Source organism: Drosophila subpulchrella, chromosome 2L (assembly GCF_014743375.2).
Source record: "Drosophila subpulchrella strain 33 F10 #4 breed RU33 chromosome 2L, RU_Dsub_v1.1 Primary Assembly, whole genome shotgun sequence".
In the NCBI taxonomy this organism is placed as follows: domain Eukaryota; kingdom Metazoa; phylum Arthropoda; class Insecta; order Diptera; family Drosophilidae; genus Drosophila; species Drosophila subpulchrella.
The window spans coordinates 9,153,569-9,180,500 of record NC_050610.1 but is presented as its reverse complement, the minus strand read 5'-3'; the positions used below and the strand labels follow the sequence as shown (position 1 = coordinate 9,180,500).

The 26,932-nt window shown below is 44.5% G+C and overlaps 11 protein-coding genes across 14 annotated transcripts; 7 read left to right on the top strand and 4 right to left on the bottom strand.

Moving 5' to 3' along the window:
• The first annotated feature begins 600 nt into the window (after positions 1-600).
• LOC119548052 (U1 small nuclear ribonucleoprotein 70 kDa) lies at positions 601-3,316 on the top strand. Of its 2 annotated transcripts, XR_005219264.1 has the most exons (3): positions 601-746; positions 828-2,896; positions 2,948-3,316. XR_005219264.1 is itself a non-coding variant. In XM_037855134.1 (2 exons), exon 2 carries the CDS (start codon positions 874-876, stop codon positions 2,215-2,217), a length of 1,344 nt encoding a protein of 447 aa, XP_037711062.1. In that variant the 5' UTR covers positions 601-746; positions 828-873; the 3' UTR covers positions 2,218-3,316. The 2 variants fall into 2 exon arrangements, 1 of the variants encoding a protein (XP_037711062.1); XM_037855134.1 differs by having other exon boundaries at positions 828-3,316.
• Positions 3,317-5,203: 1,887 nt separating this feature from the next.
• On the top strand, positions 5,204-6,041 carry LOC119546787 (small ubiquitin-related modifier 3). The gene is made up of 2 exons (XM_037853344.1): positions 5,204-5,329; positions 5,451-6,041. Exon 2 carries the CDS (start codon positions 5,538-5,540, stop codon positions 5,808-5,810), a length of 273 nt encoding a protein of 90 aa, XP_037709272.1. The 5' UTR covers positions 5,204-5,329; positions 5,451-5,537; the 3' UTR covers positions 5,811-6,041.
• A 1,122-nt stretch (positions 6,042-7,163) lies between these two features.
• On the bottom strand, positions 7,164-8,572 carry LOC119548344 (oxygen-dependent coproporphyrinogen-III oxidase). Its single transcript, XM_037855551.1, has one exon. The coding sequence runs from the start codon at positions 8,465-8,467 to the stop codon at positions 7,295-7,297; it is 1,173 nt and encodes a 390-aa protein (XP_037711479.1). The 5' UTR covers positions 8,468-8,572; the 3' UTR covers positions 7,164-7,294.
• A 754-nt stretch (positions 8,573-9,326) lies between these two features.
• On the top strand, positions 9,327-11,931 carry LOC119547798 (histone H3.v1). 2 transcript variants are annotated; one of them, XM_037854815.1, is made up of 3 exons: positions 9,327-9,457; positions 9,865-11,524; positions 11,660-11,931. In XM_037854815.1, exons 2-3 carry the CDS (start codon positions 9,887-9,889, stop codon positions 11,897-11,899), a joined length of 1,878 nt encoding a protein of 625 aa, XP_037710743.1. In that variant the 5' UTR covers positions 9,327-9,457; positions 9,865-9,886; the 3' UTR covers positions 11,900-11,931. The 2 variants fall into 2 exon arrangements, with proteins under 2 accessions (XP_037710743.1, XP_037710742.1); XM_037854814.1 differs by having other exon boundaries at positions 9,374-9,671.
• LOC119547799 (hydroxymethylglutaryl-CoA lyase, mitochondrial) lies at positions 11,905-13,125 on the bottom strand. Its single transcript, XM_037854816.1, has 2 exons — positions 13,009-13,125; positions 11,905-12,949 (listed from the first exon to the last, which is right to left on the bottom strand). Exons 1-2 carry the CDS (start codon positions 13,051-13,053, stop codon positions 12,023-12,025), a joined length of 972 nt encoding a protein of 323 aa, XP_037710744.1. The 5' UTR covers positions 13,054-13,125; the 3' UTR covers positions 11,905-12,022.
• Positions 13,126-13,450: 325 nt separating this feature from the next.
• On the top strand, positions 13,451-14,792 carry LOC119546330 (ZZ-type zinc finger-containing protein 3). Its single transcript, XM_037852530.1, has one exon. The coding sequence runs from the start codon at positions 13,495-13,497 to the stop codon at positions 14,569-14,571; it is 1,077 nt and encodes a 358-aa protein (XP_037708458.1). The 5' UTR covers positions 13,451-13,494; the 3' UTR covers positions 14,572-14,792.
• Positions 14,793-14,842: 50 nt separating this feature from the next.
• On the bottom strand, positions 14,843-16,945 carry LOC119546329 (mini-chromosome maintenance complex-binding protein). Its single transcript, XM_037852529.1, has 3 exons — positions 15,670-16,945; positions 15,367-15,610; positions 14,843-15,292 (listed from the first exon to the last, which is right to left on the bottom strand). Exons 1-3 carry the CDS (start codon positions 16,854-16,856, stop codon positions 14,912-14,914), a joined length of 1,812 nt encoding a protein of 603 aa, XP_037708457.1. The 5' UTR covers positions 16,857-16,945; the 3' UTR covers positions 14,843-14,911.
• Positions 16,946-16,980: 35 nt separating this feature from the next.
• On the top strand, positions 16,981-19,409 carry LOC119546328 (zinc finger BED domain-containing protein 4). Its single transcript, XM_037852528.1, has 3 exons — positions 16,981-17,330; positions 17,740-18,702; positions 18,758-19,409. Exons 1-3 carry the CDS (start codon positions 17,079-17,081, stop codon positions 19,373-19,375), a joined length of 1,833 nt encoding a protein of 610 aa, XP_037708456.1. The 5' UTR covers positions 16,981-17,078; the 3' UTR covers positions 19,376-19,409.
• Positions 19,410-19,453: 44 nt separating this feature from the next.
• On the bottom strand, positions 19,454-23,571 carry LOC119546327 (cohesin subunit SA-1). The gene is made up of 10 exons (XM_037852527.1): positions 23,387-23,571; positions 23,006-23,321; positions 22,776-22,949; positions 22,419-22,718; positions 21,931-22,364; positions 21,035-21,870; positions 20,615-20,973; positions 20,266-20,556; positions 19,658-20,198; positions 19,454-19,592 (listed from the first exon to the last, which is right to left on the bottom strand). The coding sequence occupies exons 1-10, from the start codon at positions 23,455-23,457 to the stop codon at positions 19,531-19,533; spliced, it is 3,384 nt and encodes a 1,127-aa protein (XP_037708455.1). The 5' UTR covers positions 23,458-23,571; the 3' UTR covers positions 19,454-19,530.
• A 244-nt stretch (positions 23,572-23,815) lies between these two features.
• On the top strand, positions 23,816-24,720 carry LOC119548555 (YEATS domain-containing protein 4). The gene is made up of 2 exons (XM_037855854.1): positions 23,816-24,409; positions 24,470-24,720. Exons 1-2 carry the CDS (start codon positions 23,884-23,886, stop codon positions 24,625-24,627), a joined length of 684 nt encoding a protein of 227 aa, XP_037711782.1. The 5' UTR covers positions 23,816-23,883; the 3' UTR covers positions 24,628-24,720.
• A 130-nt stretch (positions 24,721-24,850) lies between these two features.
• On the top strand, positions 24,851-26,422 carry LOC119548554. Of its 2 annotated transcripts, none has more exons than XM_037855853.1 (3): positions 24,851-25,028; positions 25,085-26,162; positions 26,226-26,422. In XM_037855853.1, exons 1-3 carry the CDS (start codon positions 24,991-24,993, stop codon positions 26,331-26,333), a joined length of 1,224 nt encoding a protein of 407 aa, XP_037711781.1. In that variant the 5' UTR covers positions 24,851-24,990; the 3' UTR covers positions 26,334-26,422. The 2 variants fall into 2 exon arrangements, with proteins under 2 accessions (XP_037711781.1, XP_037711779.1); XM_037855851.1 differs by having other exon boundaries at positions 26,217-26,422.
• The last annotated feature ends 510 nt before the right edge of the window (positions 26,423-26,932 follow it).

The following is a 26,932-nucleotide window of genomic DNA, read 5'->3' as shown; positions in this document are numbered from 1 at the left end:
AAATGAAATATTTTTAAACTTTAACTATTTTATTTCAAAATTATATTTATTTAACAAATATGTTTTTACTCATACCTTTTTTGTTTTTGCTTAAACATTTATTTTCTGTACTTTGAAATTATTTACTTTAATTAACAATATATTTATACAGGAAACAACAGAATAATAGATATTTTTTAATTTTAGGGAATTTTTTACACTTTAAGCCAGGTTTCCAACCTTATACTGTCAATACCCATAATGAAAATCCGAGTTCTTCACCCATTGTCACACAGCATCAGCAGGATAATAACTACGTTTGCTAGAAAGATAAGAAAAAAGAACTAACTTGCAAAAAAATAAGTTACCAAATAGAATGGGGACTAACAAATATTATTCGATTTTATTAGAGAATAAATATATTTTTTGAATTAAAAAACTTATACTGTTATTTAACCCATTACAAACATATATTTTTAGCAAGGTTTTCAACCTTATACTATAAATTCCCTTAATGAAAATTCGAGTTCCTCACCCATTGTTTATTTCATCGTGGTATTTTTAAAACTACGTATGTGTGTATTTTCCGTATTTTTGCAAAGTTCTGTTGCGTTATTTATAGACCAACCGGCGGTCACACCAGCTACACAAGCCAGGCGAAAAAACTGAAGAAAAATTTTAAAATAATTAGCGTGCCATCGATCCAATAGTTGGTACTTACTCGAAGTACCGAAGACTTGTTCTTGCCAAGCAGATGGCTGCCTAAGGTGAGCCCCTCGAGCGTTAATTCTCCCCTGCGGGGTAAACAAATCGAACCTTAACCTCAATGTGTGCCCATTTTTCCGCAGACGAGGAACTTCAGGAAAAGGTAATACAAAAAAAAAAGACCCCAAAATGACCCAATATCTGCCGCCGAATTTGCTGGCGCTATTTGCGGCACGGGATCCCATCCCGTTTATGCCGCCGGTGGACAAGTTGCCGCACGAGAAGAAGTCTCGCGGCTACCTGGGAGTGGCCAAGTTCATGGCCGACTTCGAGGACCCCAAGGACACGCCGCTGCCGAAAACGGTGGAGACGCGCCAGGAGCGACTCGAACGGCGCCGGCGCGAGAAGGCCGAGCAGGTGGCCTACAAGCTGGAGCGAGAGATAGCCCTGTGGGATCCCACAGAGATCAAGAACGCCACGGAGGATCCGTTCCGCACGCTCTTCATTGCCCGCATCAACTACGACACCTCGGAGTCCAAGCTGAGGCGTGAGTTCGAGTTCTATGGGCCCATCAAGAAGATCGTCCTGATCCACGACCAGGAGTCAGGTAAACCCAAGGGCTACGCCTTCATCGAGTACGAGCACGAGCGGGACATGCACGCCGCCTACAAGCACGCCGACGGTAAGAAGATCGACAGCAAGCGCGTCCTGGTGGACGTGGAGCGGGCTCGTACAGTGAAGGGCTGGCTACCGCGTCGCCTGGGCGGCGGTCTGGGCGGAACGCGTCGCGGTGGCAACGATGTCAACATCAAGCACTCCGGCCGCGAGGACAACGAGCGGGAGCGCGAACGCTACCGGCTGGAGCGGGAGCGTGAGGATCGCGAGGGTCCTGGACGCGGCGCCGGCACCAATGGCCTGGATGCCCGGCCTGGACGCGGTTTTGGGGCAGAGCGGCGACGTTCTCGCTCCAGGGAACGCCGCGACCGGGAAAGAGAACGCGGACGTGGCGCTGTGGCCGCTAGTGGTCGCTCACGCAGCCGTTCCCGCGAGCGCAGAAAACGACGAGCGGGCAGCAGAGAGCGGTACGACGAATTCGACCGCCGGGATCGGCGGGACAGGGAGCGTGATCGTGATCGGGAGCGCGAGAAGAAGAAGAAGCGCTCCAAGTCGCGCGAACGCGACTCCTCCAGGGAGCGGCGCGAACGGAAGCGAGAGCGAAGGGATCGTGAACGCGGTGCCGGATCCGGCGGCGATGTCAAGGAGCGCAAGCCCGACTTCCGCGACATGGACGTCATCAAGATCAAGGAGGAGCCCATCGACGATGGCTATCCCTCGTTTGACTACCAGAACACGGCCATCAAGCGGGAAGTGGACGACGAGAACGAGGAGAAGTACCGGCCGCCGCCTGCGCATCACAATATGTTCAGTGTGCCGCCTCCGCCCATTTTGGGTCGCGGCACGGCCAATCCGAATCCCAATCCCGACAATGGCCAGCAGCAGGGCTCCGGCGAGCCGGGCTGGTGGCGTCAGTAGAGAGGGCGGAACAGAGAGAGTCCTGGAGCAATCTTTCAAGGTTAATAATTGTAGAAATCTGTCGTCTGTGGGTCGCAACTATTTATTCATTCGACTCGAGGCACCGCAATCCCGGAGAGACTAACCATAGCAATCCACGGTTCCATTTTACACAGCAAATTTTAAGGTATCGCCTGGAGAGACGCCAGGCAGAACAACATTATAGAAACCCAGACCGCTAAACGCAAAATCCACTAATTTGTGCGTAGCTTAAATCATTTAAATTTATAAGTAACTCTTAACAAATGAATATGAAAGAAAAGTAAGTAAAATAAAGCTAGCCCTACATGTGTTTGTTTCCCCACCTTTGGTAAGGGGGTCAAAGGGAATACGGAGAATCAGGAGCTGGAATCCTTGCGATGGCGAAATATGGTATTATCCCATGGTGGTTCCTGGGATTTTCTTACTCACTTAGCAATAAGCTCAACAAAAACGCAACTTGAACACAAACCCTTGCACTAACCCGTGCCTTTTCTTCTCTGTTTTTTGCAGTTTTCAATCAATTGAAAATCTGACACTGACTAAGCGTGAAAGCAAAAGCATAAGTATATTTAATCGAACAGAAATCAAAAAACCGAAAATTAGTTCCGCGAGAATTCGTAGCCAAAGCCCACAGTCCAATATTCCAAGCCCACATCAGGTAATTTGGTCTACGCACAAACCTCACTAATCCATGCGTCTACCGTTCTAGGACCGCTCTAGAATCGAGATAGCTACCGATACTTTCCTCCTATCCTCCGCTCTGGGTTGCCTGTTGTGGTGTGTAAGTTGTTAAATTGAATCGGGCTAAATTCGCAAGACCTTCTGAACCAAAAAATACAATACAGCTATGTAAGTTTAACCCGGTTCCGGTCCCGGTAAGATTTGCTCGACCGCCGAGAGGGTAAGGGAGCTTTCCTCTGTTTGGTACACATTGCGAACTGCTCTGATGGTCTGTGGCAATGGCAATCTACTTATCCATTATGTCTGTAACCAATTTACCATCTCGATCTTTTCATGTACGTTGAGCTGATTGTTATCGTACTGAAGAGGAACACGCGGCGGAAACTCGCATAGAACAGAAAACTGCACAAAGGTTTGCTTTTGGTAACTGGTAACGACTGTTCAGGTCAGGTCAGGGGTTTTAGAGTCTTTTTAAGACCCTATTTTGGGTGGCGGACATTGACAAAATTGTGGGACCTTCTTTTATTTTCGTATTGTTTGGCACACGTCATGTATGGACTTGGACTTTTGGGGGAGAAATTATTGCGTAGCTAGGTACCTTTTTAATTATCAAATAGTAAAGAAAAGTGGTTAATGTCACTAAGATTTTATCAGCTAATAAACAACATTTTTCGCCTTAAAACCCAAAAGCATTTGTTTTATTTCATTAAAAACATCTCATCCAGTTAAATTAAATTATTTGTGCTTATACATATGTGTTGCGTTCATTACGTACAAGAAAGTACAGTCGAAATATGACATTTATCCTGAAACAAGAAATTTAATTAAATTTAGCGATTGTTGCTATGACAACTACATGTGTTCTTCCGACTTTTGTATTTCGTTGGATAAGGTAGTTTTCTTCTACCTTAAAAAGAATATTTTATTGAACAGCATTGTTAGGGAAGTCGAAGTGCATAGAATTTGTATTAAAAAATATTCATTCGAAACATTCCTAATCGTCCTACATACATATATGTGTGTCCCATGTTTTAGAATATCTAATCAATCAGTCACATTTACACTAGTGGGCATAAGTATTTGGACAAAACAAAAATTAAATATACTCGTAATTTGAACTTACATTATGTACATTTTGGCATCCTTGGAAAAGTTATTTATTTATATGTGAAATTTTTCCTCGGCTTAAAAACAAACATTTTTTGATGATAAAAGTTTCTTCAAAATTCCATTTTTCAAAAATTTCTGTTAGCATATTTTATGATTCGATGAAAATGTTTTGAAACTTGCATTGGAGCCATATTATGCTCTGTTTCATGCTGCATTTTTCTGACATCGTCACATTCAAAAAATCATAAAACTGTTTACAGAAACTTTTAGCATCATACAATTTTAGTTTTTAGGCCGAGAAAAAAGTTCAAAAAGTACACTTTCAAAAAATTTGGGCATTAGTGCTAAATGGGTTAAGAAAAATCGGAATTTTAATGAGCTTTTTAATAATGCCAAATGTACATACATAAAGTATGTTGAAATTATGAGAGTATTTTTGTAGTCAAAATACTTATGCCCAGTAGTGTATACAAAATTAATGGAAATATAATTTACCATAACCCAGTTTTATTACGCATGCGAGTATAAGTCAAAAATTAAGAAAACTTCAATGTGTCTTCACAAAGATACCAATTGATTTCAAATCAATTTGAAAATCACAAATGTAACCGCGCAAAATGCGTAGCTATCTACCAACCGACTTAGAGATGGGTAAGCCACTGACGATAGTATCGATATATCGAATGCTAATTTTTTTAGTTGTACTGCTGTATAATTCGAGTGTAAATGCCGTCTCTTTCTAGCACATATATTTCTTATGGAAGATAAATGTCTAATACTCGGGTCAGACATCTTGAATTTATTGAATTTTAAGCAATCACTCTTCTATTGTCGGTTACTATCAGAAAATAGTGAGAAAACTTACTAATAATTTCATTTTTCGCTAGTCAAGTGATTTTTAATGGCGGTGTCTTAGTAATCCGTTACTGATCAGTGACTGTTGTCCTGGTGAACGCACCCATTTATTTTATTCAGCTGGTATAGCCAAATTATAATAGAACTGTTTTGATTAAAATTTCTTATATTTAGAAGACACATTTTGGGCGCGTTCTTTAAGTAGATAACTAAAAGCATTCTTAATTATTTCAAATACCGTGACTGCGAAAACAGCAAAAAAAATCGATGAGTGCGTAGAAATATCGATGTCGCTGTTTCTTCAGGAAACATCGATAGTATCGCGCTTACATCGATTTTCGTGCCAGCTCTAGTTTTTTTGGCGTGTAGCTGTAGCAGAAAGCAAAAGGAAGCCGCTTGTGGAAAATTTCAGCCATTGGCGAGGATCAAGCCCCGAGAAAATCAGGTAAATTTTCGCAACAAATCGCGTCCGTGGTCTGCCCCACAGCTTTGTGACGACTCTACGCGTATAGTTCACCAGTTTTCACGTGTTAATTTGCGGCATTTTTGTCTCGTTTCTCGTACAGCACGCCCGGCATTCGACGCACCGCAAAAAAAACCTCTTTTACTACTCAGCAGCAGCAGCGACGAGAAACGACGAAAAAAAAAACAACATGTCTGACGAAAAGAAAGGCGGCGAAACTGAACACATCAACCTGAAGGTGCTCGGCCAGGATAACGCCGTGGTCCAGTTCAAAATCAAGAAGCACACACCCTTGCGGAAGCTGATGAACGCCTACTGCGACCGGGCCGGACTCTCCATGCAGGTGGTGCGCTTCCGCTTCGACGGACAGCCCATCAACGAGAACGACACCCCGACCTCGCTGGAGATGGAGGAGGGCGACACCATCGAGGTTTACCAACAGCAGACCGGCGGCGCTCTTTAAAATTACTTAGATAAGCTAGTTACTCCACCCTTTATAACTAACAAAACAAAAAACACACAAAAAGAATCAACAACAATACACAATATAAAGATGAAACCAACAAGAAAACAAAAACCAGGCAGTAAGCATCAATTGAAACAAGAGTGCGTTTAGTACAACTGTAGATTTTGTCTGTGTGCGAGACGACCACAAAGAAGAACTATTGCAGACAAGAAAATGGTAAATAAAGCATTTTATAAACTATATCTTGAGTGGTTTTCCTGGCCTGGTTGATCGGCGTCTTTTTATATTTTGTTTGCTACCCTGAAAAGCCGGCGCGAATTTCCCGCTTTATGTGTCCCTCTTTCGCACACACACGAACGCACTTTCGTGTGCAGTGCACGCGTGTGTGCGAACAGGACTGGGTTGAATGCGCGTGTGTGCGTGCAAATTGGTATACATACACAGCGGGGCTCACCGAATTTGCGGGAAATGTACATCGTATGTACACCGGCGAATCTGCAGAGTCTGGGAAAACATAACCTCAATGTTCGAATAGTGTAAGTGACGTCATTTTGTGGAACCTTCTAGGGGAAAAGTGCATAGAGGTAACTATAACCTCAAAACTGATAGCTCGTGCCACGCCATGTATGTTTGAAACCGCTAAGACCTACATGATGATTGTGTATGTATACCATGATGGGGTTAGGTTTTTTCAAGTACAGTTGTGTACAAAACATTATGGTATACATACTACAGAACTTTTAACCCTTCAATCTAAATTAAGAAAAAATATTATGGAAACATAAAAATTAATGGAAGACACATTTTTCATCCATCCCTTTTAGTAATTCAAACTAATTTTGAAAATATTATATTGCAGATAATTAAAAAAATATTTTTTTTAGCTACTTTTAGTTATTGGTACCCCCTACTATTTTGTGGTATGCTTATGTATATTTTCTTAAAGCCAACATGACATGGTATGCTCCATTTAATTTTAAAAATTGTATATTAACAAACATTTTATCCGGAAAGTATGCACACATCATCTACCATGTATAGCAAAAGTTATGATTAGAATGCAAGATGTGGGATCCCTTTACTTGGCGGATAAAGCTCCCATATAATACATACATAAGTACAAAACAATGCAGCTGTTGCATGAGGAACCGCTTGAGTGCTGATAGCAAGTACAAAATCTTATCATTTTCACCATAAACCAATTTAAATTAGTCATGTTTTTAAAGTATTCAGGAGGTAACTACATTTTTAATTAGAAATAAAATATAATATTAACTTTCTGGTTTATTTTATTTGTTAACGCCAATTTATACTTTAGGTAAAATGTTCAATTATGAATAAATAGTTATGTAATCTTAACGAAACATTAACATTTTGTCGTTTATTTGCAACAACGATTATAATATGTACACATGAAGGTTTAAAAAGAGTGTGAAAGGCACCGATTCCCGCTTAAGAATAATTAAAAACAGAACCCTGTCTTAGACCCAATCCTTGGGGTTCTTCAGGACCTTCATCAGCTTGCCCTCCTCGGTCTTGGACTTGGGCTCGTGCATGTACTCCCAGCGGGCGTGCAGGGGCAGGGACATCAGGATGCTCTCGTACCGGGCTCCGGGCGTGTATAGGCCGAACTTGGTGCCACGATCGTAGATCAGGTTGAACTCCACGTAGCGTCCGCGGCGCAGCAGCTGCCACTGGCGTTCGTTGTTGCCATACTCCTGGTTCTTGTGCTTCCGCACCAGAGGCATGTACGAGGGGATCACAGCACGGGCGCAGCTGGCCACAAAGTTGAAGGCCGACTCCTGGTTGGGCGAGTCGATGTCGTCGAAGAAGATGCCGCCAATGCCGCGGCTCTCGTTGCGATGCTTGATGCGGAAGTAGTCGTCGCACCACTTCTTGAAGCGCGGATAGTAGGTGGCATCGTGCTCGTCGCAGGCGGACTTCAGCGTCTGGTGAAAGTGGCAGGCGTCCTTTTCGCAGAGGTAATAAGGCGTCAGGTCGGTACCGCCGCCAAACCACCACTGCTTCTCACCCTTGGCCGTCTCCACCTCGAAGTAGCGATAGTTGAAGTGGATGGTGGGTACATGGGGATTCCTCGGATGGATCACGGCACTCACGCCGCTGGCGAAGAATGGCAGGGCGGCGCCCTCTTTCAGATTCTTGCCGCGCGCCCGCATCTGCTGCACTGCAGCCGGGGGCAGGGAGCCGGTGACCACGGAGATATTCACGCCCGCCTTCTCGAAGACATCGCCATCCTGCAGGACGCACGTGATGCCGCCTCCGCCCTCAGGCCGCTCCCAACGGTCCACCTTGAACTTTTGGCCGCAGTTCTCCTCCGCCTCCAGGGCGCGGCAGAACTCCGCCTGGATCTCCATGATCAGCAGCTCCATGCGATGTCGCATGTTTTCCTTGTCCGCCAGCAGAGCCTTGGAGTCCGTGATGGGCTCGGCCATGAACCGCGAGGTGTCCAGCTGCACCCCCTTGACCTTTGGGTTGACCGCCTCGGCGGAATGTGCGTACGTGACCGCCGAAAAGCTGGCCAGGCCCAGTCCGGTGCCGAGGAGAAAGCCCCCAACATGATGGCCCCTCGTCCGGCGGACCAGTTGGAAGGTGCCCAGCGATACCAGGGATATCGTGTGACGAAGTGCGTTCATTTTGTGCTGTCGCCCTACTTCAAATTTTTAACTTAATGTAAGTACTTTCCCCGAACGCACTCTGTTTGTTATCTTTTACCTCACCGGCATTTCTAGTTGCATAGGCTCTAGTGTGACCGCAGATGGCCTTTTGGACTTTCAAAATATACTGCAAATATTAGTTAACAATTTATTAAATTTAATTTTAGTAATACATGTAGTTAGTAGGGGAAGAACACGTTTTATAATTATATTTTTTAGATGTTAAATTCTTAAAATTTGTTGACAATTGTTAGCTCCTTAGGGCAGGTAATAAATAATTCCTGATTTCCCAAAGAATACTTTCAACTCCACTTTCAGCTTACAATTTATAAAAGGTATTCGTTCTTTTTAATTTATGTATATTATTTATATTTTTTTAAATCTAATAGTTAAACACACTTAAGTTCCGTATTTGATATACAATATTAAATAATATAGTTTTGGATTTGTTTAATAATGGTGTAAAAATATTGCAATAGTCTTACCACTCATCTCACGACTCCAATTCAAAAGCCGTTAACAAGGGGCTTATTTCTATCTGTCTATTGTTTATGAGATATTTCCATTCGAAAATCTTTTTGTATTTTGATTATTGTTTTTTAAAATTCTATTCTTTCAAAGGTCGGGTACCCCACTCAAAAGTAAAAGGTGTCCTACATTTTTCCATCCAGTTATTGTACATGAAGAAAGCCCATTCGAAACACATTTTTCATTTTCGTTTTAAATTATTTGATTTTTTGCTTTTTGATTTATTTAATTCCATTTTTGCAGTGTAATGTACATTCTTTTATCTCCAATATTTAAGGAATACCCCAAGGTGAAAGGTGTCTTAAATATGGTCCCACTAATTCGGCTTTTGAAAGAAACGTCTGTCAAGGCGCGTCGATCGCTAGCAAATGAGCGTGTTGTGAAAAATTGATCGAACGTTATACACATAATAGATTGCGGCGTCGAAATTATCGCCACAAGGTAGGTGATTAACTGAACCCAACTCTAAACGCTTTAAACTATAGGCAATTCGCGAATAAACAAACATTTTGACTGGAGTCGTACGCCCAGGACACACGCACACACACGCGATCTGAGTTTGATGCCATACAAAGAACGCTATGTCGGGCCTTAAGAAATTCCAAAACACTGAGGAATGGCGTCAGAAACTGCGTCAGTTTCTCATGGCAGAGCGGTAAATACGACATTCAAACCCCTTTCCTTGGATAGTGTTGCACTAGTGTTCGATTCCATAGCCATAGCCAACCATTTGATTTTGCATAGACACCCTTTTTGAATGCCTGCATGTCAAAAATGATATAGAAAAATAGCTCGAATATAGAGAAAATATTAGTGTTATTTGAGAAGACTACAGTTCCAACTTTCAGATTGCCGAAAAAACCTGTAAAAATGGATGAATCGAAAGATATGCGCTACAGTCTGGAGATCGATGAGGATCTCAGAAGGCCACTGGAGGCCAGAGCGAAGAAAGTTCCACCTGCCAATCCCGTCACCCATAAGACCATCAGTCTTAGCGACGATACCATGTACGAGGGGGCCTCCATGGATCACTTATGCGGTGGCGATGATAGCTTTAGTGCCTTCGAACGAATGTGCGACAAGACAGGCTCCGATCCGGACAGCACTCTGTTCCAGTACCTGCACAGCGAGGACCGAAGCCAGATGATGTCCATGGCAAAGGATCGCAGCACCGATGATCAAAAGGAGATCGATGCACTGCGTCGCATGCTCGAGGCGGTGGGCACCGAAGACGATCTACTGGAGAACGAGAGTCCCGTCAAGGGTGTGGAGTGCACGCAGCTGGAGGACGTTGAAGCGCCGTCGCGTTTCTGGGACAACACTCTGGCCGTGCTCGACGAAACTGCCTCTGGGTCTGGTCTGGAGCACAAGGCAAGGGTCTCCCCTGTCAAAATGGTGGGCCTGCTCCGCCCCTCGACCATCATCGAGGACAATGAGCTGGAATCGGATGTGTCTTCTCATGTAAGCTTTCAAAGTGCTCGCACACTGAAGACAAATGCCTCCAGTTGTTACGATACAGCCACGGATAGTTCTCTAAGTGGAACCCTTTTGAACGTCGATGATCTGTTCTACGCCGCAATTGCCAAGGCCAAGCCTCCAGGAATGTCCAAGGGAGAAGAGCTGGAGCTACTAAGCGATCTTCACGGCAGTCTACGGGAGCTGGCATCGCTTTCAAAGGAGGAGGAAAAAGAGCAGGAGGAAGAGGAGGAGGAGGAGCAGTTAGATGATGTAGAGGATACAATAATCGAATTGTCCTCCTCTGAAGATGAGGACGTGCAGCTCGTATCAGAAGTAAAACTAGAAGACACATCTCGAGTGTCATCAGTGCACGTCAAAGATGTAACTGAACCGGATCAAGCGGAAGAGAGTCTTGAGAACAAAGAAAACTCAATGCATTTTAATGATACCATGGAGGAAATGCAATACATGATGCAAAAGGGCATGGAGTATATGGCCGGTGGAGCTTCAGCCAACGACGGTGCGAAATCTGAAAGCCCAGTTCTTGCCAAACAGAAAACGTTTGTGATTTCACCGAAGCAAACGCCGGCTACAGCTTTTTTGCAGCCATCATTACCACTGCGCGCCTCAAACAAGCCGCAGACAGTTGTAGCTTCGCCCAGCAAGGGAAGACAGCCGCCCAAGATCGACCTTAGCATGGAATGGACCAGGAAGAAGTTCTTTAGTGCAAACTCTGGCATTCCACAACGTCGTCAACAGCAGATAAAGCAGCCCTACGCCAATATTGTCAGTCCTATTCGCACGTACACCCAGAAGTCTGGCACTGCTCCACTTATGAGTACTTTCCGTCCAACCAGTACAGATATGTTAACTACCCTGGCCATCAGTGAGCTGGAGCAGGAATCCCGCTTGTGTCAGCCGAAGTCGCTTTTCACCGCAAAGCCCGGAACATCCACGGCGGTTGGAGTGGAGGGGCAAGGGATTAAGGGCATCGATTCGACCGCTAATCTGCTTCCCAAAAAGGCTTACATATCCTCGGAGATAAAGCATGTAAGTTTTATCATAATTTTTGGGGCCTATTTCTGCATAATTGATTTTAAATAACAATTTAATGTTTCGTATTCTCTGTAATTTTATTGATCGAACTTTCCCTTATTTGTAATATAAATATCTTTCTATCGACAGGTGGTGGATGAACGTACTCCTGTGCCCATGCCCAAGGTTCCCCAGATCCAGAAATATCTTAACTCGGCTGTGGAGCCGACTGTCCTGCGTCACGATGGCAAAATGAAAATGCCTGGCGAGGCCACCCGCAACCCGTCCTCATCGCACATCCCACGCCGCGCCAATCACAGCCTTGCTGATTTGTCGCTCGCCTCAGGGGACGTGTCCTTGTATACGATAAGAGATGCCCAGAAATTTTAAGTCCCTTAAGAATAATCACTCTCTTTTAATATTGCAACAATAATAATAAATGTATTGTATAACTAGTGCTAGTAAATGCCTTCGTTTTCGTTTCGTTAGAGGTATCAAGATTAAGGACCAATATCACTGGGTTCGCGGCTGAGGACCTTTCCAGGCACGATTGACCTTGGACTCGGACTGCCTGCCCAGTTCGTTGCAAATGTAGCGACCCACTTGAATGAGTTTGTCCAGGCTGACGCCTGTATCAAGACCCATGCCGTGTAGCAAGTAGACTACATCCTCTGTGGCTGCGTTGCCAGATGCTCCCTTGGCATAGGGGCATCCGCCCAGGCCAGAAACCGAGGAGTCCACCACCCGAATGCCGTAGTCCAGGGAGACCAGTATGTTGCTCAGCGCCTGGCCGTAAGTGTCATGGCAATGCACGGCCAGATTCTTGGCCGGAACAGCCTTGGTGACCTCGTCCAGCATTCGGCGCATTGAGCCTGGAGTGCCAACTCCGATGGTATCGCCAAGGGAGATTTCGTAGCAACCCATTTGATGCAGGGCTTCCACCACTTTGACCACGGCTTTCGGCGCAACGGCTCCCTCGTACGGGCAGCCGACGACGGTGGATACATAGCCCCGGACACGAACTCCATGCTTTTCGGCAGCCTTCAGCACAGGCTTAAAGCGTTCAATGGCCTCTGCTGCCGTGCAATTGACGTTCTTGAGGGAAAACGCATCCGATGCGGCTCCAAAGACAGCCACCTCCTCGGCTCCCGCCTCCAGGGCACTCTCGAAACCCTTTAGATTGGGCGTAAGCACCGGATAGCTCATGCCAGCCACCTTGCGGATACCTTTCAGCACCTCCGCATTGTCGCCCATCTGGGGCACCCATTTGGCGCTCACGAAACTGGTGGCCTCTATGGTCCGTAGTCCCGTTTCGGACAATTGATTGATCAGCTCGATTTTGGTGGCTGCCGGTAGCAGTTTGGGTTCGTTCTGGAGACCATCCCTTGGACCCACCTCCACAATTCGGACCTGGTTGCCTGTGCTTGTGACCGCCGTGCGCTGTTAATTTGCAAGGGATTAGGCTGAACTTCATAGGGCATATTTTCTCGTGAATTCACCTTTGTTGTCAGCCAAAGAAGTGGGCGAATTGGTGGAACTTTCATGGCTGCAACTTGTAAATAAAAGTTACGTATCTTCTTTCCTTTCAGTAGATAACAGCTGATAACGATCCAAGATCGATTGGTTGCCAAATTTCGATAACTTTGTAATTAGCATTGCGGTTCCATCTCTAACAAAGGGGCGTCGTCTAAATAATTTGTAAGGGGCTTCGGCCTCTCAACATACCAAATATATATATTTATATTTATTCATAAATATATTTTAATCTTTTTTGATTACTATGTGTCCCACGGATACTGTCAATGTGTATTAGTAATATCTAAAATTTAGATTTAAATTCTAAATAAATAATTTTATTTTTGTTTTGAAATTTGCATTCCCTACTCTACGCTACGCCCATGCCCAACATGTGTTGACAATCCCGCCTTATTTGTAAACAAACTTAAACGTATTTATCATTTGTACGGTACGGAATTTATTTAATAATGGAGCCGGAACCAATAGAAGGTTCATCTCCGGAGGATGAGGATGTTTTCCACTTTGAGACCGAGCACCTGGCCCTTCGGGGCAACCAGTCCTATGCCAACTTGTTGCGCACCATGGCCGTGCTGCAGGCTCAAAGGATTCGGGTCCATCAGCAGATCGATGAGCTGGAAGCCACCAGAAAGGTCTACTTGGATAACCCGCAATTGATGCTGCACAAACTGCAGAACAACGAGCCTTTGATATCGGACAACTGCATCACCACAGCTGTGCTGCCGGAGTTGCCAACTTTGATCGCCAATGACGAAGGAAGTGTCCCAAATGAGACACCAGCGGAAGCGGCTTCATGGACACATCAGCCCGAAGAGATTAAGGACAGGAGCCAAGGCCGGTCGGAGAACTTCAATCGCCTGTGGACCAATGAGGAACAGCGCCGCTTGGAGCAGCTGCTCATCCAGTATCCGCCCGAGGAAGTGGAAATGCGAAGATTCGGCAAGATAGCCAAGGCCTTGGGCAACCGAACGGCCCAGCAGGTGTTTAGCCGCGTCCAAAAGTATTTCCAAAAGCTGCACGATGCCGGCATGCCGGTGCCCGGTCGAATACCCAAGCATCGTCGTGCGGGCCTGAGCAAGCCGAAGGTCCATTTACGTAGATCAACATTCTTTCCTGCCCAGAATATATCGATGCAAATGCCGGAGGATGACTGCACATTAGATGACCTGCGGGTCTTATCGCCTGCTAACGAAATGCTCCTTATGCCAGCATCTTCACAAACCAAGACTGAGCCCGACTACGTGGATGCCGATCTGGCTGCGGAGGCCAAGCGCAAGCAGGAACTGCGTCTTAAGCTTCTAACTGCCATTCAGGATGAGAAACAGCAGATCGAGAATGGCTACGAGCCCGATCTGCTGGCAGCCAAGTGTACCGAATGCGAAGAGGCGTCTGTGACCAGGACGCAATGGCGTTGCAACAGCTGCTATTGTCACCTAAATCTGTGCGGAGATTGCCTCGCCAGCCAGTTGATCGAAGGTCGTTTCGAACATTTGAGCCATGAAGTTGTAGTGGACATAGAGTCATGATACTTTTTAATGGAAGTGTTTTAAAATAAAGAACTTACTAAGGCAAAGATACAAATTTTTACAAAATCTATTATGAAATAAGTTAGATAGATTACTAAGACTTGTATACCTTCTTCAAGGTTATCAAAAAGCCAATTAATTTTAAATGATAAGTATACAAATGTGCCACAATTAAAGATCCTTTTGGGTTTTGAAGCGAGTTGCATGTTTAAAAAGCTGGATAGAGAAATTGCACCTGTTAATGGGGAGGGAATATGTATTGTTTTTCAGAAAATATTTATTTGTTGACAGCTTAAAGTAATGCAAATATAGAACGTAAACTCAATAAAATAAGAGACATTTAGTTGCGCGTTAGAGCAGCTTTCGGTAGGGATTGAAGTCGCTGGCGACGCTTGGCCTCAAACTCGGTAGCCAGCTGCCATGTTTCTTTGTCTAATGTATCTTTTCCCTGGGCAATGCCCAGAAGCCGCGAAAGGACCAGCAATCCATGCAGATCATCGGCATTACTTTTCGAATTAGCCTTGCGCATATCCACAAAGTACTGCTGGATCATTTCTGTGTGCTCCTCGCTGACGTTAAAGCTGCTAATCCGTGCTGTGGTTAAATACTTGCGAAACTGGTGCAGACGCGCCGGTTGTAGATAGTGGTGGGCTGCCTTTAGAGATTCTTCGAAGAGTTCCACTGCCTTTGCATCTGCATTGATGGGCATTACGAAGTCGCTCTATAAAGGATAATATTAAGTTTAAGTGGAAGTTCATATCAATATTAGAGTTCTCAAATTGCTGAAATTCTTACCGGCAACATACTTCGTCCTTCGCTGAGGACGAGGACCGGAATGTTAGCATGGTAGTCTATTTGGTAATACTGGAAGTCGCACTTTAGCTCCTGGTTGTTGATCAGATGGGCCAAATGCTGGACGGCATGAACGCCATTGGCCTCCAGCTTACCCTGCTGCAGGCGTGTCTCGTCGAGCACCAGATGCGTGTGGGGTGCCAACTGCAGCACACCGGACACCAGCTTATTGGTTTCATAGTCCTTCCTGCAAATATACATATCTTAAGTCTTATGCTATCAACTAATCCCGATTATTCCACTCACTTTGGGGCAAAGGAAACCGTGTTCAACGTCTCCAGGGTCATGGGCAGGTAATGGCTGGCCGGTAGTAGCAGCTTCAGAATATCGTAAAGAGATGTTGAGTACGCCTGACAATCCTTGGGCAGATTACAAAGGTTTAGGGCAAACTTGCCGATGCTCTGCATCTCGGAGCGGCTGTAGACTGATGAAATTAAGTGCGATAGCAAATACTCCGCAGCCAGATCGTCGTCAAACAGGCAGAGTTTAAGAAGCATGCGCAGATCCTTGTGCACAGCCAGTTGGGATGGCTCCGCCTCTTCGCTTGCCTCAATTGGCTGGCGCAGGCTTAAGTCCATGAGCGGATTGGCATGCGGCAGCATCTGGACGCCAAAGGCATGGAGTCGGGGGATGAGGAATGGCGATGGATGAGCTGCCTGCAGTTCACTTAAGTTTTCACAATCGCCTATGTCCAGGGTAGCGAAATCCAGCGAGGAGTCCACAGATAGAAAGCCCACAAAGTCGACTAGGGTGTTGAGCTGGTAGGTGTCGAACTCCTCATAAACCTTTACCATACAGGCCATGCTGGGACGATCAGGCAGCGGCGAATTAAGCAGGTACTCGGAGGCGAGAACAGAGGAGTTAGAGGCAGCCACCGGCTCCTCATCGGTCTGCATATCTTTAATACATGGCCGCTTGACGGCTGTATCGCCAGCTCCGTCCACCTCCATGGCGTCCTGTTCTTCCAGAGTGCGTTTCTTGGCCGAGCTGGGAGATTGAGCCAGAGGGACCAGCTCGATCTGTGGACAGCACTGCTTCTCGTGCTCCGTACTCCACTCGTTCAGACCCGGCACGGAGATCACAAACATGGTTCGCCTCTCGCCGTGCACGTTGCCCTCGGCATGGTAGTCGATCTCCTCGCCGGTGGCCAGTTTCAAGCAGTCCCTGTACTTTCCGTCCTGCAGGCGCTTGCTGCTATCGGGGGACTTGACCTCGTAGCGCTCTAGGTAGATCTCCGGGTCCATCATGTCCTGGATCATGCCCCGGAACCGCACCAGAGTCTGATCCTTCAGCTTGTGCAGCGGCGTGTAGTTCAGCAGGGGAATGGAGTGCCAGCGACTGGGGTCCTTGAGCAGCTCCTTGAGGCCAGCGCTGTCCCTGTGCTGGGCGGCCAGTTCATCGGGCGTGCAGGGCAAGTCCATGGCACAGGGCATTACTTATTTGTTTAGAAAAATTGCAAAATTTCTGAAAGCCAATGCAAAAAACAACAGCTGCTTTTGGCGCGCCAAAATCTGATATGCGGCGAGTTTCGATTATTCCTATCGACGTGCCTATCGATGGCTGCCAGGGCTGACGAACCCGAACCTCTGCGGCAGAACGGATGTCCGGAAAATCCGCAAAAAATTGTACAATTTCGGGGGCCAGGAAAAGGAGCCATGAATAAGAAAAGCAACGTGTGGCAGTTCTTTTACAAGACCTCCGGGACTGTGGCCAAATGTCTTTTGTGCAACAGAAACTACTCGAGGAGGGGACGCGGCACCACCTGTCTGCGGAATCATCTGAAGAGCAAGCACCCACCGGAGTTCCTGGCTCTTTCCGGGGACATTAAGTACCTGGACCTGGTAAAGAGCGAGATCTCGATTGGTTCGCCACTGCACCCAACAGCCCAGTTGGAACTGAATTTGCACGTAAGTGGGGGATAGTATAAGTTATGTAGGTGTTAGACTAAAGTGTATTTCATATGATATAAGGTGGGGGCTCTGACCATCTGTAGCCACATACTCTTATATGTGGAGTTTATTCATCAATCCTTCCATTTTAATTTTGAAATTATTTAAAATATGTACATATTAAATTATTTTCAACAAAAATAAATGTGTACATATGTATTTTATTTCGGAATTTGAAACTAGGACTCTAGCGGATGCGGATATCCGCATATCTATTACCATAGTGAAATAAATGCTTATAAGATAAGCAAACATAAATATGTATTTCTAAACTATTTATAAATTTAACTTATAAAAATGTAATGTATTTAAACATAAAAAAAATATTTTCATTATACTGACCTTTTTTATCTTGACTTTACGTTAGGAACCAGATCCTGATCCTTTGGACACCGAAGACATTTCTTATAGTATGCGCTGTGATGAGAAGATGGCCCTCATGCTATTAAACCACTCCTTTGAGTTCATCGAAGGACCCGGATTCATAAATTTAATAAGAGTGCTACAGCCCAGATATCTGATTCAGTCAAGGAGCTACTATGAGAACATACTATGTGGGAATATATACAGGAAAATGCAAGAGCATCTGAAGCTGCAGTTGGATCTCTTGGATGCCATCTCATTATCCACAAGTCTTTGGCGGGGGGACAAAGGTAAAGGACTGCTGAGCCTATCTTGTACTGGGATCTCAAGGGACTTCAAAACTCACCGCTTTATGCTAAAGTGTGAGGCTTTAAATTATGAAAGCACTTCTAAAGTTGCATGTTCTATTCGGGATTTGGTGCCCAGCCTGACGATAGAGGTGCCCAAGGAGAAAACCCACTGCATCATCAGGGATGAGATGACGGCTCTGCCAGGATCCCTGCCCGATTGCAGTGTCCATCGCTTGCAGATGTGCGTGAGATTTGCTCTGCAGTCGAATGAATTGCTCCAGAACCTGTCATCGAAATGCAAGCAAATAGTGGACCATTTTGCTTCCTCTAAGATAGCCAACGATCATCTCAAATTTATTCAAGAGATCCGCCTGACCCGAGATCCTTGTCCGCTAGTACCTTTTGATCCTTTGCAATGGAACTCAACGTTCAAGATGATGGCCAGCGTGATCCGAATGAAAGATGCCATATCCCTGTATTGCGAAGAGTATAATCTGGTCCAAATATATCCCGATGAATGGGTGGAAATTGACTTGTGCAGCAAAGTAATGCAGCCTTTTGAGGAGACAATTAAGATTTGGAGCAATCCTTTAACGACAACTTCATCGGTAATTCCACTGGTGGCCGCTTTACGGGATTCTCTACGAACCGATGTCCATAATTTTGTTTCCTCGGTGGTAAATTTAAGATAACCAATCGAATGAATTTTTTTTAACCCCTTTAATTTTATAGACCATTTGCAGTTTTGCCAGAAAGTTGCTTGAAGAGCTGGAAATGAAGTTCTCCCATGTCACCTCCGATATCAAGTTTTTGATGGCCACCTATTTGGATCCGAGATACAAGCAAGCATTCTTTACCGAGCGAGAGGAGCACTTGGTGGCCAATGAGGTTTTGCTTCAGCTCACTAGAGCGCAGGATGATCGCAACGGTCAGGCACCGTTGAAAATAATCAAGGTGACATCATCTTCCTCCCTCAAGAATGAATCAAAGATTGATAGTATACTGGATAATATACTAACAACTGGACCTACCAACAATACTCAACCGGCAACAACGTCATTTGCCTGCCAGTCACAGATTAAGAACCTACTATATTTATACAACTCCGAGTCCAGAATCGATAGGAACATGGATCCCCTGATGTGGTGGAAGACAAACATCAAGTACAGTTCACTGTACCCCATTGTCCGGAAATTTTTATCGGCACCAGCAGCAAGTGTGGCTAGTGAAAGTCTATTTAGAAAATCTGCACACTTGTATCAGGATATGCACTCGGGTCTGTGCTCCGAAAGTGCATCCAAGATATTACTGATAAAATCGAACTATGGTTATTCGGACATCAAGGAGTAGAGTAAATTACTAAGAGCAATACCAATTAGTGAAAACTACAAGTTAAATTATATAATTTAAACTCTTTGTACATAATTTTAGCTTTGAACTTAATACTACTAGATCGCCTGGAAAGTTCGATTTGCACTTTAGCCGAATATATGTCTGGTCGGGTCCTAGCCCCTGTAATCGGGATCATTGTGTTCCTCCTCGTCTTCCTCCTCCTCCTCTTCTTCATCTAAAGTAAACATACGATTATCATTTTGTTGATGTTAAATAAAATAAAAACTGTGAAACTCTTACCGTGATCACGACGTTTTCGTGTGTAGGCTCGTTTGCTGGCGACTGGCACTTGGTCAGTTTCGCCATGCAGCAACGAATTGCGATATAAGATTAACGGTTGCCATTCTTCAGCTCGGCTAGATGGCATTGCGGGTGGTATGGTCTTGTCCAGGAAACTCATTATAACCTTCTTGTCTTGCTTAAGCAGCTTATAATTGAACTCGTTTAAAACCTCCAGGAAAAGTAGGCGCGTTGGAGCACGCACTGGATCATCAGACTCCTTGTTGGCAGCAAAGTAAATGCCACCCCGGTGAATGGCGGCCACAGACTCGCGATTCTTAATAGCATCAAAGCCAAATGTTAGGGCAAATCGCTTGGCCAACTCCTTTAGGTCCACAAACTCTTGCGAGCTCTTCAAAACAATTCCATCCTCACTCTGCTCCTGAAGACTCTTGAAAACCGTGATAAGGCTTAAGAGTAGGGTCATGGCAAAGTTTACTTTATTTATCTCTCGAGCCTTGCCCAATGTGGCTTTTATTATGTCACCATAATCGTTGTAGCACTAAAATAAATAGTCGTGATAAATACAAAATAGGATGTTGGAGATTTTCCAGTGTTTCCACACTCACCTTGACATAATATTTAAAAATGCTGGCCGCTCGCATTGTTGGTATTATATTGTACACTACCAACTTGCAGTAACAAGCCAAGAAGTTACGTTTCTTATGCAGCTCCTCGATTCTCGTTTCATCCTGGGCCACATCTTGCTTGAGGGAAAACACATAGTGCTGCACAAAGTTGTCCAAGATCAGGTGCTCATCCATACGCGACTTGTACTCCAGGCTTCGAATGTGTTCGATCTCACTGCGACCCAATTTGTCCGAAAAGATGATCAGCAGATCGCAGATGGACTGGTAGGCCTGCAAAAATTATACTTGTAATTTTTTCTTCCAATTAATTATAAGTTTTAAAACAAACCGCCTCTTGAATCTGCACTGTGGGGCCATCGCGTGTTAACTCAAAGCAGGCTCCCATAAAGGTGTCCAAATTGTTGCGCAGCTCGGCCACAACCTCGGCCACGTTTACCGTCTCGCAATCGTTCTCCACATAGTGGAGTCCCCAACTGATGGAAAAATAGCAGGCCTCAATACAATAGGCTAACGCTTCGTTGGGCAGACAGCGGTCAACGTTCTCCTTGGACTGAGCCTCCTCGACATCCTGGAAGAGGGATTTGAACAGCTCCCAGGGGTTGAGGTTGTGCGAGGAGTACAGGATAGAAAGGACCTTGAGGGTGATGGTTATGTTGTAGATGTCATCCTCATTAGGGGTCTCCTCGCCTACGAAAACCAAATAACTTTTATTAGGCACTTGGAAATTAAATGTCTCACTGTTAAGTACCTTGTATGAGGTTGCGCCACTCCTCAATGGCGTCCTTGTACTTGTTGACAGCGCTCTCGATAATGTTGGATCTGGCGATATTGCATCTGGTGTATGTAGCACTTCCCTCGGCACATAGACATTCAAGCGTCTTTGCGCATGTTTCCAGCACCTCGCGGCCTGTGTGCATGCTCATCACCTGATTAATGCGGTCTAACAAAGCCTGTAGGTTGCCCTCTTGTCGATTGGTGGTGTACAGATTGAGATCGAAGTACTGGGGAACTGCAAGCAGGTTGGCCAGCTTCTCACTGTCCGCCTGATACTTCTCTAGCAGGGACGGCAGAGTGACAATGAAGTGCTCGGTCAGTTTGGCCTTCTCATCTTGAATAGCCTTCAATTCCTTGGCACTCAGCGTACATTTGCGATTGCTGGCGCGCCCGACCGGAACTTCTCCAGTGGCCGATTGTTTAACGCTGCTGACCATGATCTCGATGAGCGTTGATTCCTGCTTGTTGTCGAGGACCTCTTCATTGGGACCCGGCTCTTCCAGCAGCAGATCCGTCATACACTCCCAGTCCCTTACCATGTCGTTGCTATCGATGAAGGAGTCCACAAGGTAGGCGCCATGCTCGTGAAGCTCGGATTCGATAAAGAACTGTACCAAGTCCCGAACCAGCGGTGTATTGGGCATACGCACTTTGCCACGTTTGGTCTTGGTCTCTTCCATGTCAGCAGTCAAATGAAACAAGCGAACGTTTAAGAACTCAGCGGCTGCCTGGGCCACACCACGATGTGAGGAATAAACCAATTCATAGACAATTTCGCAATCCTTGTCAGCCAAAATCTCTGGATGGATTCTGGAAGAAAAAAACTAGTTAATCAATACTCTTTATGGATTATAGTACAATTTAACTTACTTCAGAATACTGATCACTAGCTTGACGGCATGAACGGACACCTCAAACTCTTTGTCCAGAGTCATGGCCACAATCCGGTCCTTAAACTTGGACGTGAACAACTCCAGCTTGCCCTTGAGCTCGTCCTTCTCGTACAGCGGCAGCAACGACTGCAGGCAGCGCAGGCGAACCTCTCCGATCTTGTCGTGGAGCGTCCAACCGATATACTTTAAGTACGAGTCGTCAAGAAAGTTTTGGGGATAGTTCTCCATCCAGATGCCGATCTCGGCCATACAAATGGCGCGTATGTCTGGCAGACTATCCCTGTACCGGTGGACAAACACCGACTTAAACATGTAGGTCAACATGCTCTTTATCTCATCCATGTTCTCTTCCAATTCGGACCGTTTTGTCATAAGTGAGTCCAAACGGTCAGAGGCACGGCGATCACGCGACTAAAAAGAATCTTATATGAATAATACATTCTTAGTAGATATTAGCAAACCCACCTTTACGCGTTCAGCTTCGAATTGTTTCGCAGCATTGTCGAAGTTATTCGAAACCAGCAGGGCCACATCCACGAGGGCAGTCATTAGCTTCATGGCCGCCAAAGTGGCCGTGTGTCGAAAGGCTCGCACCTGCGAATCGGACAGTCCCGTAAGCAGGGAGATGACGTTGTCCATCAGAAATTGATCGTAGATGATGGAGTACTGGCACTGCTTCACCAGCGTTTGGACAAAATCGCAGAAATTATTTTTAAACTTCCGCCACTGAGTTCCGGTCATGATCAAGGGATATTCGCCGCTTTCCTGTAAGATTTAACTTTTAGTCAATAAGCTTTGTGTGGATGATTCCAGTGGACCCACCTCGTCAAACTCCTCGGTCATACGTCGGATGATGGCTGTGTGATCTACGGGATACTGGATATCCTCAGATATCTTGCCCTTGCAGCCGCTGGCATTTATGAAGAACTGCATCAAGGCGACCAGCGCGGTCTCCCGGTTTGCTTTGTACTGTTCGATCCACTGGTCAACAATGCTCTGGAATGGGAGGTGTAGTTAAAAATGGTTCGGTTGCAAAGTAAATGATTTCCTACAGCAATGGGATTCTTGGAGTGCCGCACAATGAAGTACAGGCTGTTCTCGTCCGTGGTTATCTCCCGTTCGTTGTCGATCCGCTCGTGGTGTCCTTTGTCCACAGGCTCCTTCCGCGGCCGTTCAACCCGCTCCTTCCGTTCTTTTGGGTCTTTGCGGGTGGCGGGAGTCTTTCGTTTGCGCGCAATTGGCGCGAAGAAGTCATCCTCGTCGTCATCAATTATGGGAGGCTTATCCCGCACACCGCCGCGGGCCCGCAACCTGGTCATCCGCTTCGTGGGACTATCTGCATCCGAGGTGCTCTCGTTCAGGGCATCGCTAAAAAAAATAGTCATATATATTTTTTAGGCAAACACAAATGGTGGGAAAAGTGAGAGCTGTACCTGTGCAATTCATCGTAGTCCGGAGGCGGATCATCCATTCGTATTCGCTTTCCCCCTCGACGCGCCATCATTTTATGTATTTAACTGGTGGCTCACTGGTATATATGGTCTGTAAACATTAAATGTTTAATTAAACAACACAATTTGTAAAGTAAAGAGCGTCCGCTAATTTTCAGTGATGGCACTACCACCCAAAATACAGCGCGGAAAGTATCGATAACGGATACCGCCAGGGCTGCAACTCAGGGTAAACTTAGGACTTACAAAATAACATATATTTTTTAAAATCTTTCTGTTTTGTGGTCTGTTTATCAAATTTATTAAACGTTTTTAATTTAAAAACCTATTTCGTAATTTAAAAAAAACTAAAACTGTGCAGCCCTGAATAAATGCATCCATATATCGATAACAGGAATCGCCGCTATACCAAAAGCAAGAAGAAGAACCAAAACAACATTTTACTGAACTGAACATAAACAAATTAAAAACCATAAAATATGACTGACTTTGGAGGAGATTCGGGTGGCCGGCTAAAAGGCGTGACCATAGTCAAGCCCATAGTGTACGGGAACATAGCTCGATCCTTCGGAAAGAAGCGCGAGGAGGACGGACACACGCACCAGTGGAAGGTCTATTTGAAGCCCTACTTTAACGAGGATATGTCCATTTATGTGAAAAAGGTGCATTTCAAGCTGCACGAGAGCTACGCCAATCCCAACAGGATCGTGGTTAAGCCGCCCTACGAGATCACGGAGACCGGATGGGGAGAATTTGAGGTGGTCATCAAGATATACTTCAATGATCAGTCGGAGCGCCCGGTTACATGCTACCACATCCTGAAGCTTTTCCAGTCACCAGTCGTCGATGGTGAACTAACCTCTAGCACCACCATGGACACCAAGAAGGGTTTGGTCTCCGAGTCATACGAGGAGATCGTGTTCCAAGAACCCACCCAGGTCATGCAGCATTACCTCTTGCTCTCGGAACAGAGTGCCAATGGACTTCTTAGCCACGACACTGACTGTAAGTATTAGTTATTTACTATATACTGGAGTTTTTAGTTGTAATATTAACTCTTTTTAGTTGAGGAAAAGAAGACGAAAACGCTGGACAACATTGTCAACGTTAAACAAAAGGTCAAGGGGGAGATTGTTACCCTTAAGGACAAACTTAAGCTGGCACGTGAAACCATATCAAAATTCAAAGCGGAATTGGCCAAGGTGCAAAAACAACCTGCGTAGTATTAGCAGAACTTCTCTGCTTAAATGCTTGTAGTGCACTCAGTTTTAAGTACCTATTTTTAATGATTAAAAAGAGGATTTATCAATCTGTAATTCTTGAGATGTCGGCAATTTATTCAGTTGTTATCCAATTCATAATAATTTACGACTTAAGTTTATTTAATCGGGCGCTACAATTTTTACAAGATTGTTCGATGTTTAAATTAAAGAAAACCGGATTTTATAATTTTCTCAAAACAAATGCGATTTATATCGATGGCTATCGGTGTGAAAAGCTTTGTCTCTATAGCTGTGATCAGCTGCAGCCACAATTTGTTTATATATTAATGAAAACACATATAATTTGTTGTACCCAATGTAACAATGTCGAGCATTGCCAGCTTGAATGATAAGTGCCTGCTGTAAGAGAAGAAGCTTTATTTATCTTGAGTATATCCTTGAATAACCCATCTTATAGTAAAATTGCAGAGTACCTGGATATCGGGGAGCAGCTGTGCCTGTGGCAGGCTACTGATCCCACATCTCGCCTTAACATAATTCTTTTAAACTGCTGGCAGAGCCAAAACAATCACTTCTTGCACGGAAAAATATTTGAAGATAAGCCGGAACTTCTTCATAAATTTTTGGAATGCATTAGTTCTACTGTGGTGAAGCTGACTGTCGTTGATTTTTCCCTTGACCAGGCCAGTGGTTTCCGGAGTCATAGCTTTCCCAAGGCACGGGTACTGGATTATTCTCGGGAGGAATCAGATGTAGACGATATGGAGACTCTAGTCACTTGCTTTCCCCTAATAGAGTCATTTAAAATGAGTGTGAAGGACGAAATATTATCTGCTCATCATGTGGTGAGGTGGGAGCGTCTACGCAAATTGGACATTATGGAAGCCTCCATGCACTGGAAAACAAAATGTTTTCAAGAAGTCTGCCAAAAACTTGAACTTCAGCTTTTGAGTGTAGCATGGATAGAATCCGAGGAAGACGCCTATGTAGAGGCCATCTGCAAATTACAGGAACTGGAGGAACTGCAATTGGAACTGATGGTCCTCAGCAGGGAAAACACAAGGAAGCTATTGACTCTGCCAAAGTTGAAAAAACTTCGCCTTGATGAATTCGAAGATGTAACGGATCTGCTAGACATCGTGGTCGAAATGCGAGGACAAGATGTAGTTTCACTTACTTGCAACGAAAACTTTTGGCTTTATCTTATTCCCAACCATTTTCAAAATGTGCGAAAAGTTTGCATCATAAATGAAGGAGTCGTGGAAGGAATATGGACAGCTGAAAGCTTTAACAAAAGTCTCAGAGAATTTCCTTGCTTGGTAGAATTGTATTTAAAGGATACAACCATTTGGGGTACTGGCGATGAGTTTTGGGACATGATATACTCCTGTCCCCAGCTTCAATTAATATATTTGCATAGTCACGAAATAGATGACGGATGCTTAGAGTTCAGTGCATCGACAATGGACAAGGCTTTATGTCAGCGGCAAAATCCTTTGGTTATCCATTTTTTCAAAACTTCGCATGAAGAATTGGTTAGTAATTATTGTAATTTAATATATATTTTTAATGATTCCATTACTTTCTAGATATTAAAGCTTCTGAGTCATTCCAAAATTGAGATTTCCTTTAAAGTCCTTAAGGATGCTTATCCAAATCTGTACGGTGGCCTTTTGGAACTGGAATTCATAGCGTTGAAGTCATAAAGACTAATAAAAATTTGAAAAATGTAACAGAGTCGTTTTAACCGTAAATATTTGTATCGTATTTTAAAAGATGTGGAATTAATCAACGCTTGGAGATCAAAAATGAATCATAGCTAATGGTATGAGTTTATACCTACTTGATTCATTAGAAATATTTTTCGTTCAGAATAAACCATTCCAGTGAATCGTGCAGCTTATTCAGTAGTTTTATTGGTAAAGTATGTACAACTAGTATAATAATATTGTTAAATCGTCTAAAGTGGTTGATTAAAAACTAGGGACTCAGTCTTCCATTAAGGAATTCGAATTAAAAGTTATCTTCTTGTGTTTAGTTTTGCAAAGCCAGAACAAAAAAAAGATGCATCTTCTTGTGTTATGTGTAATGTTCACCAGGTGAACTCAAGATCTATGAGAGTTATAAGACCCATGGGTTTCGCTCTTAAAAATCAGGTATCAGGCTAACCTGATTTACTAGAACTCTTGTTAAAAATGTGAGTTTAATGACTCCAACCATGCAGGACTCTTTTAATTACCTATTGCTAGGAAGCACCCACTTAAATCCCAATATACATATAAAAAACTACAAAATGAAGTAAATA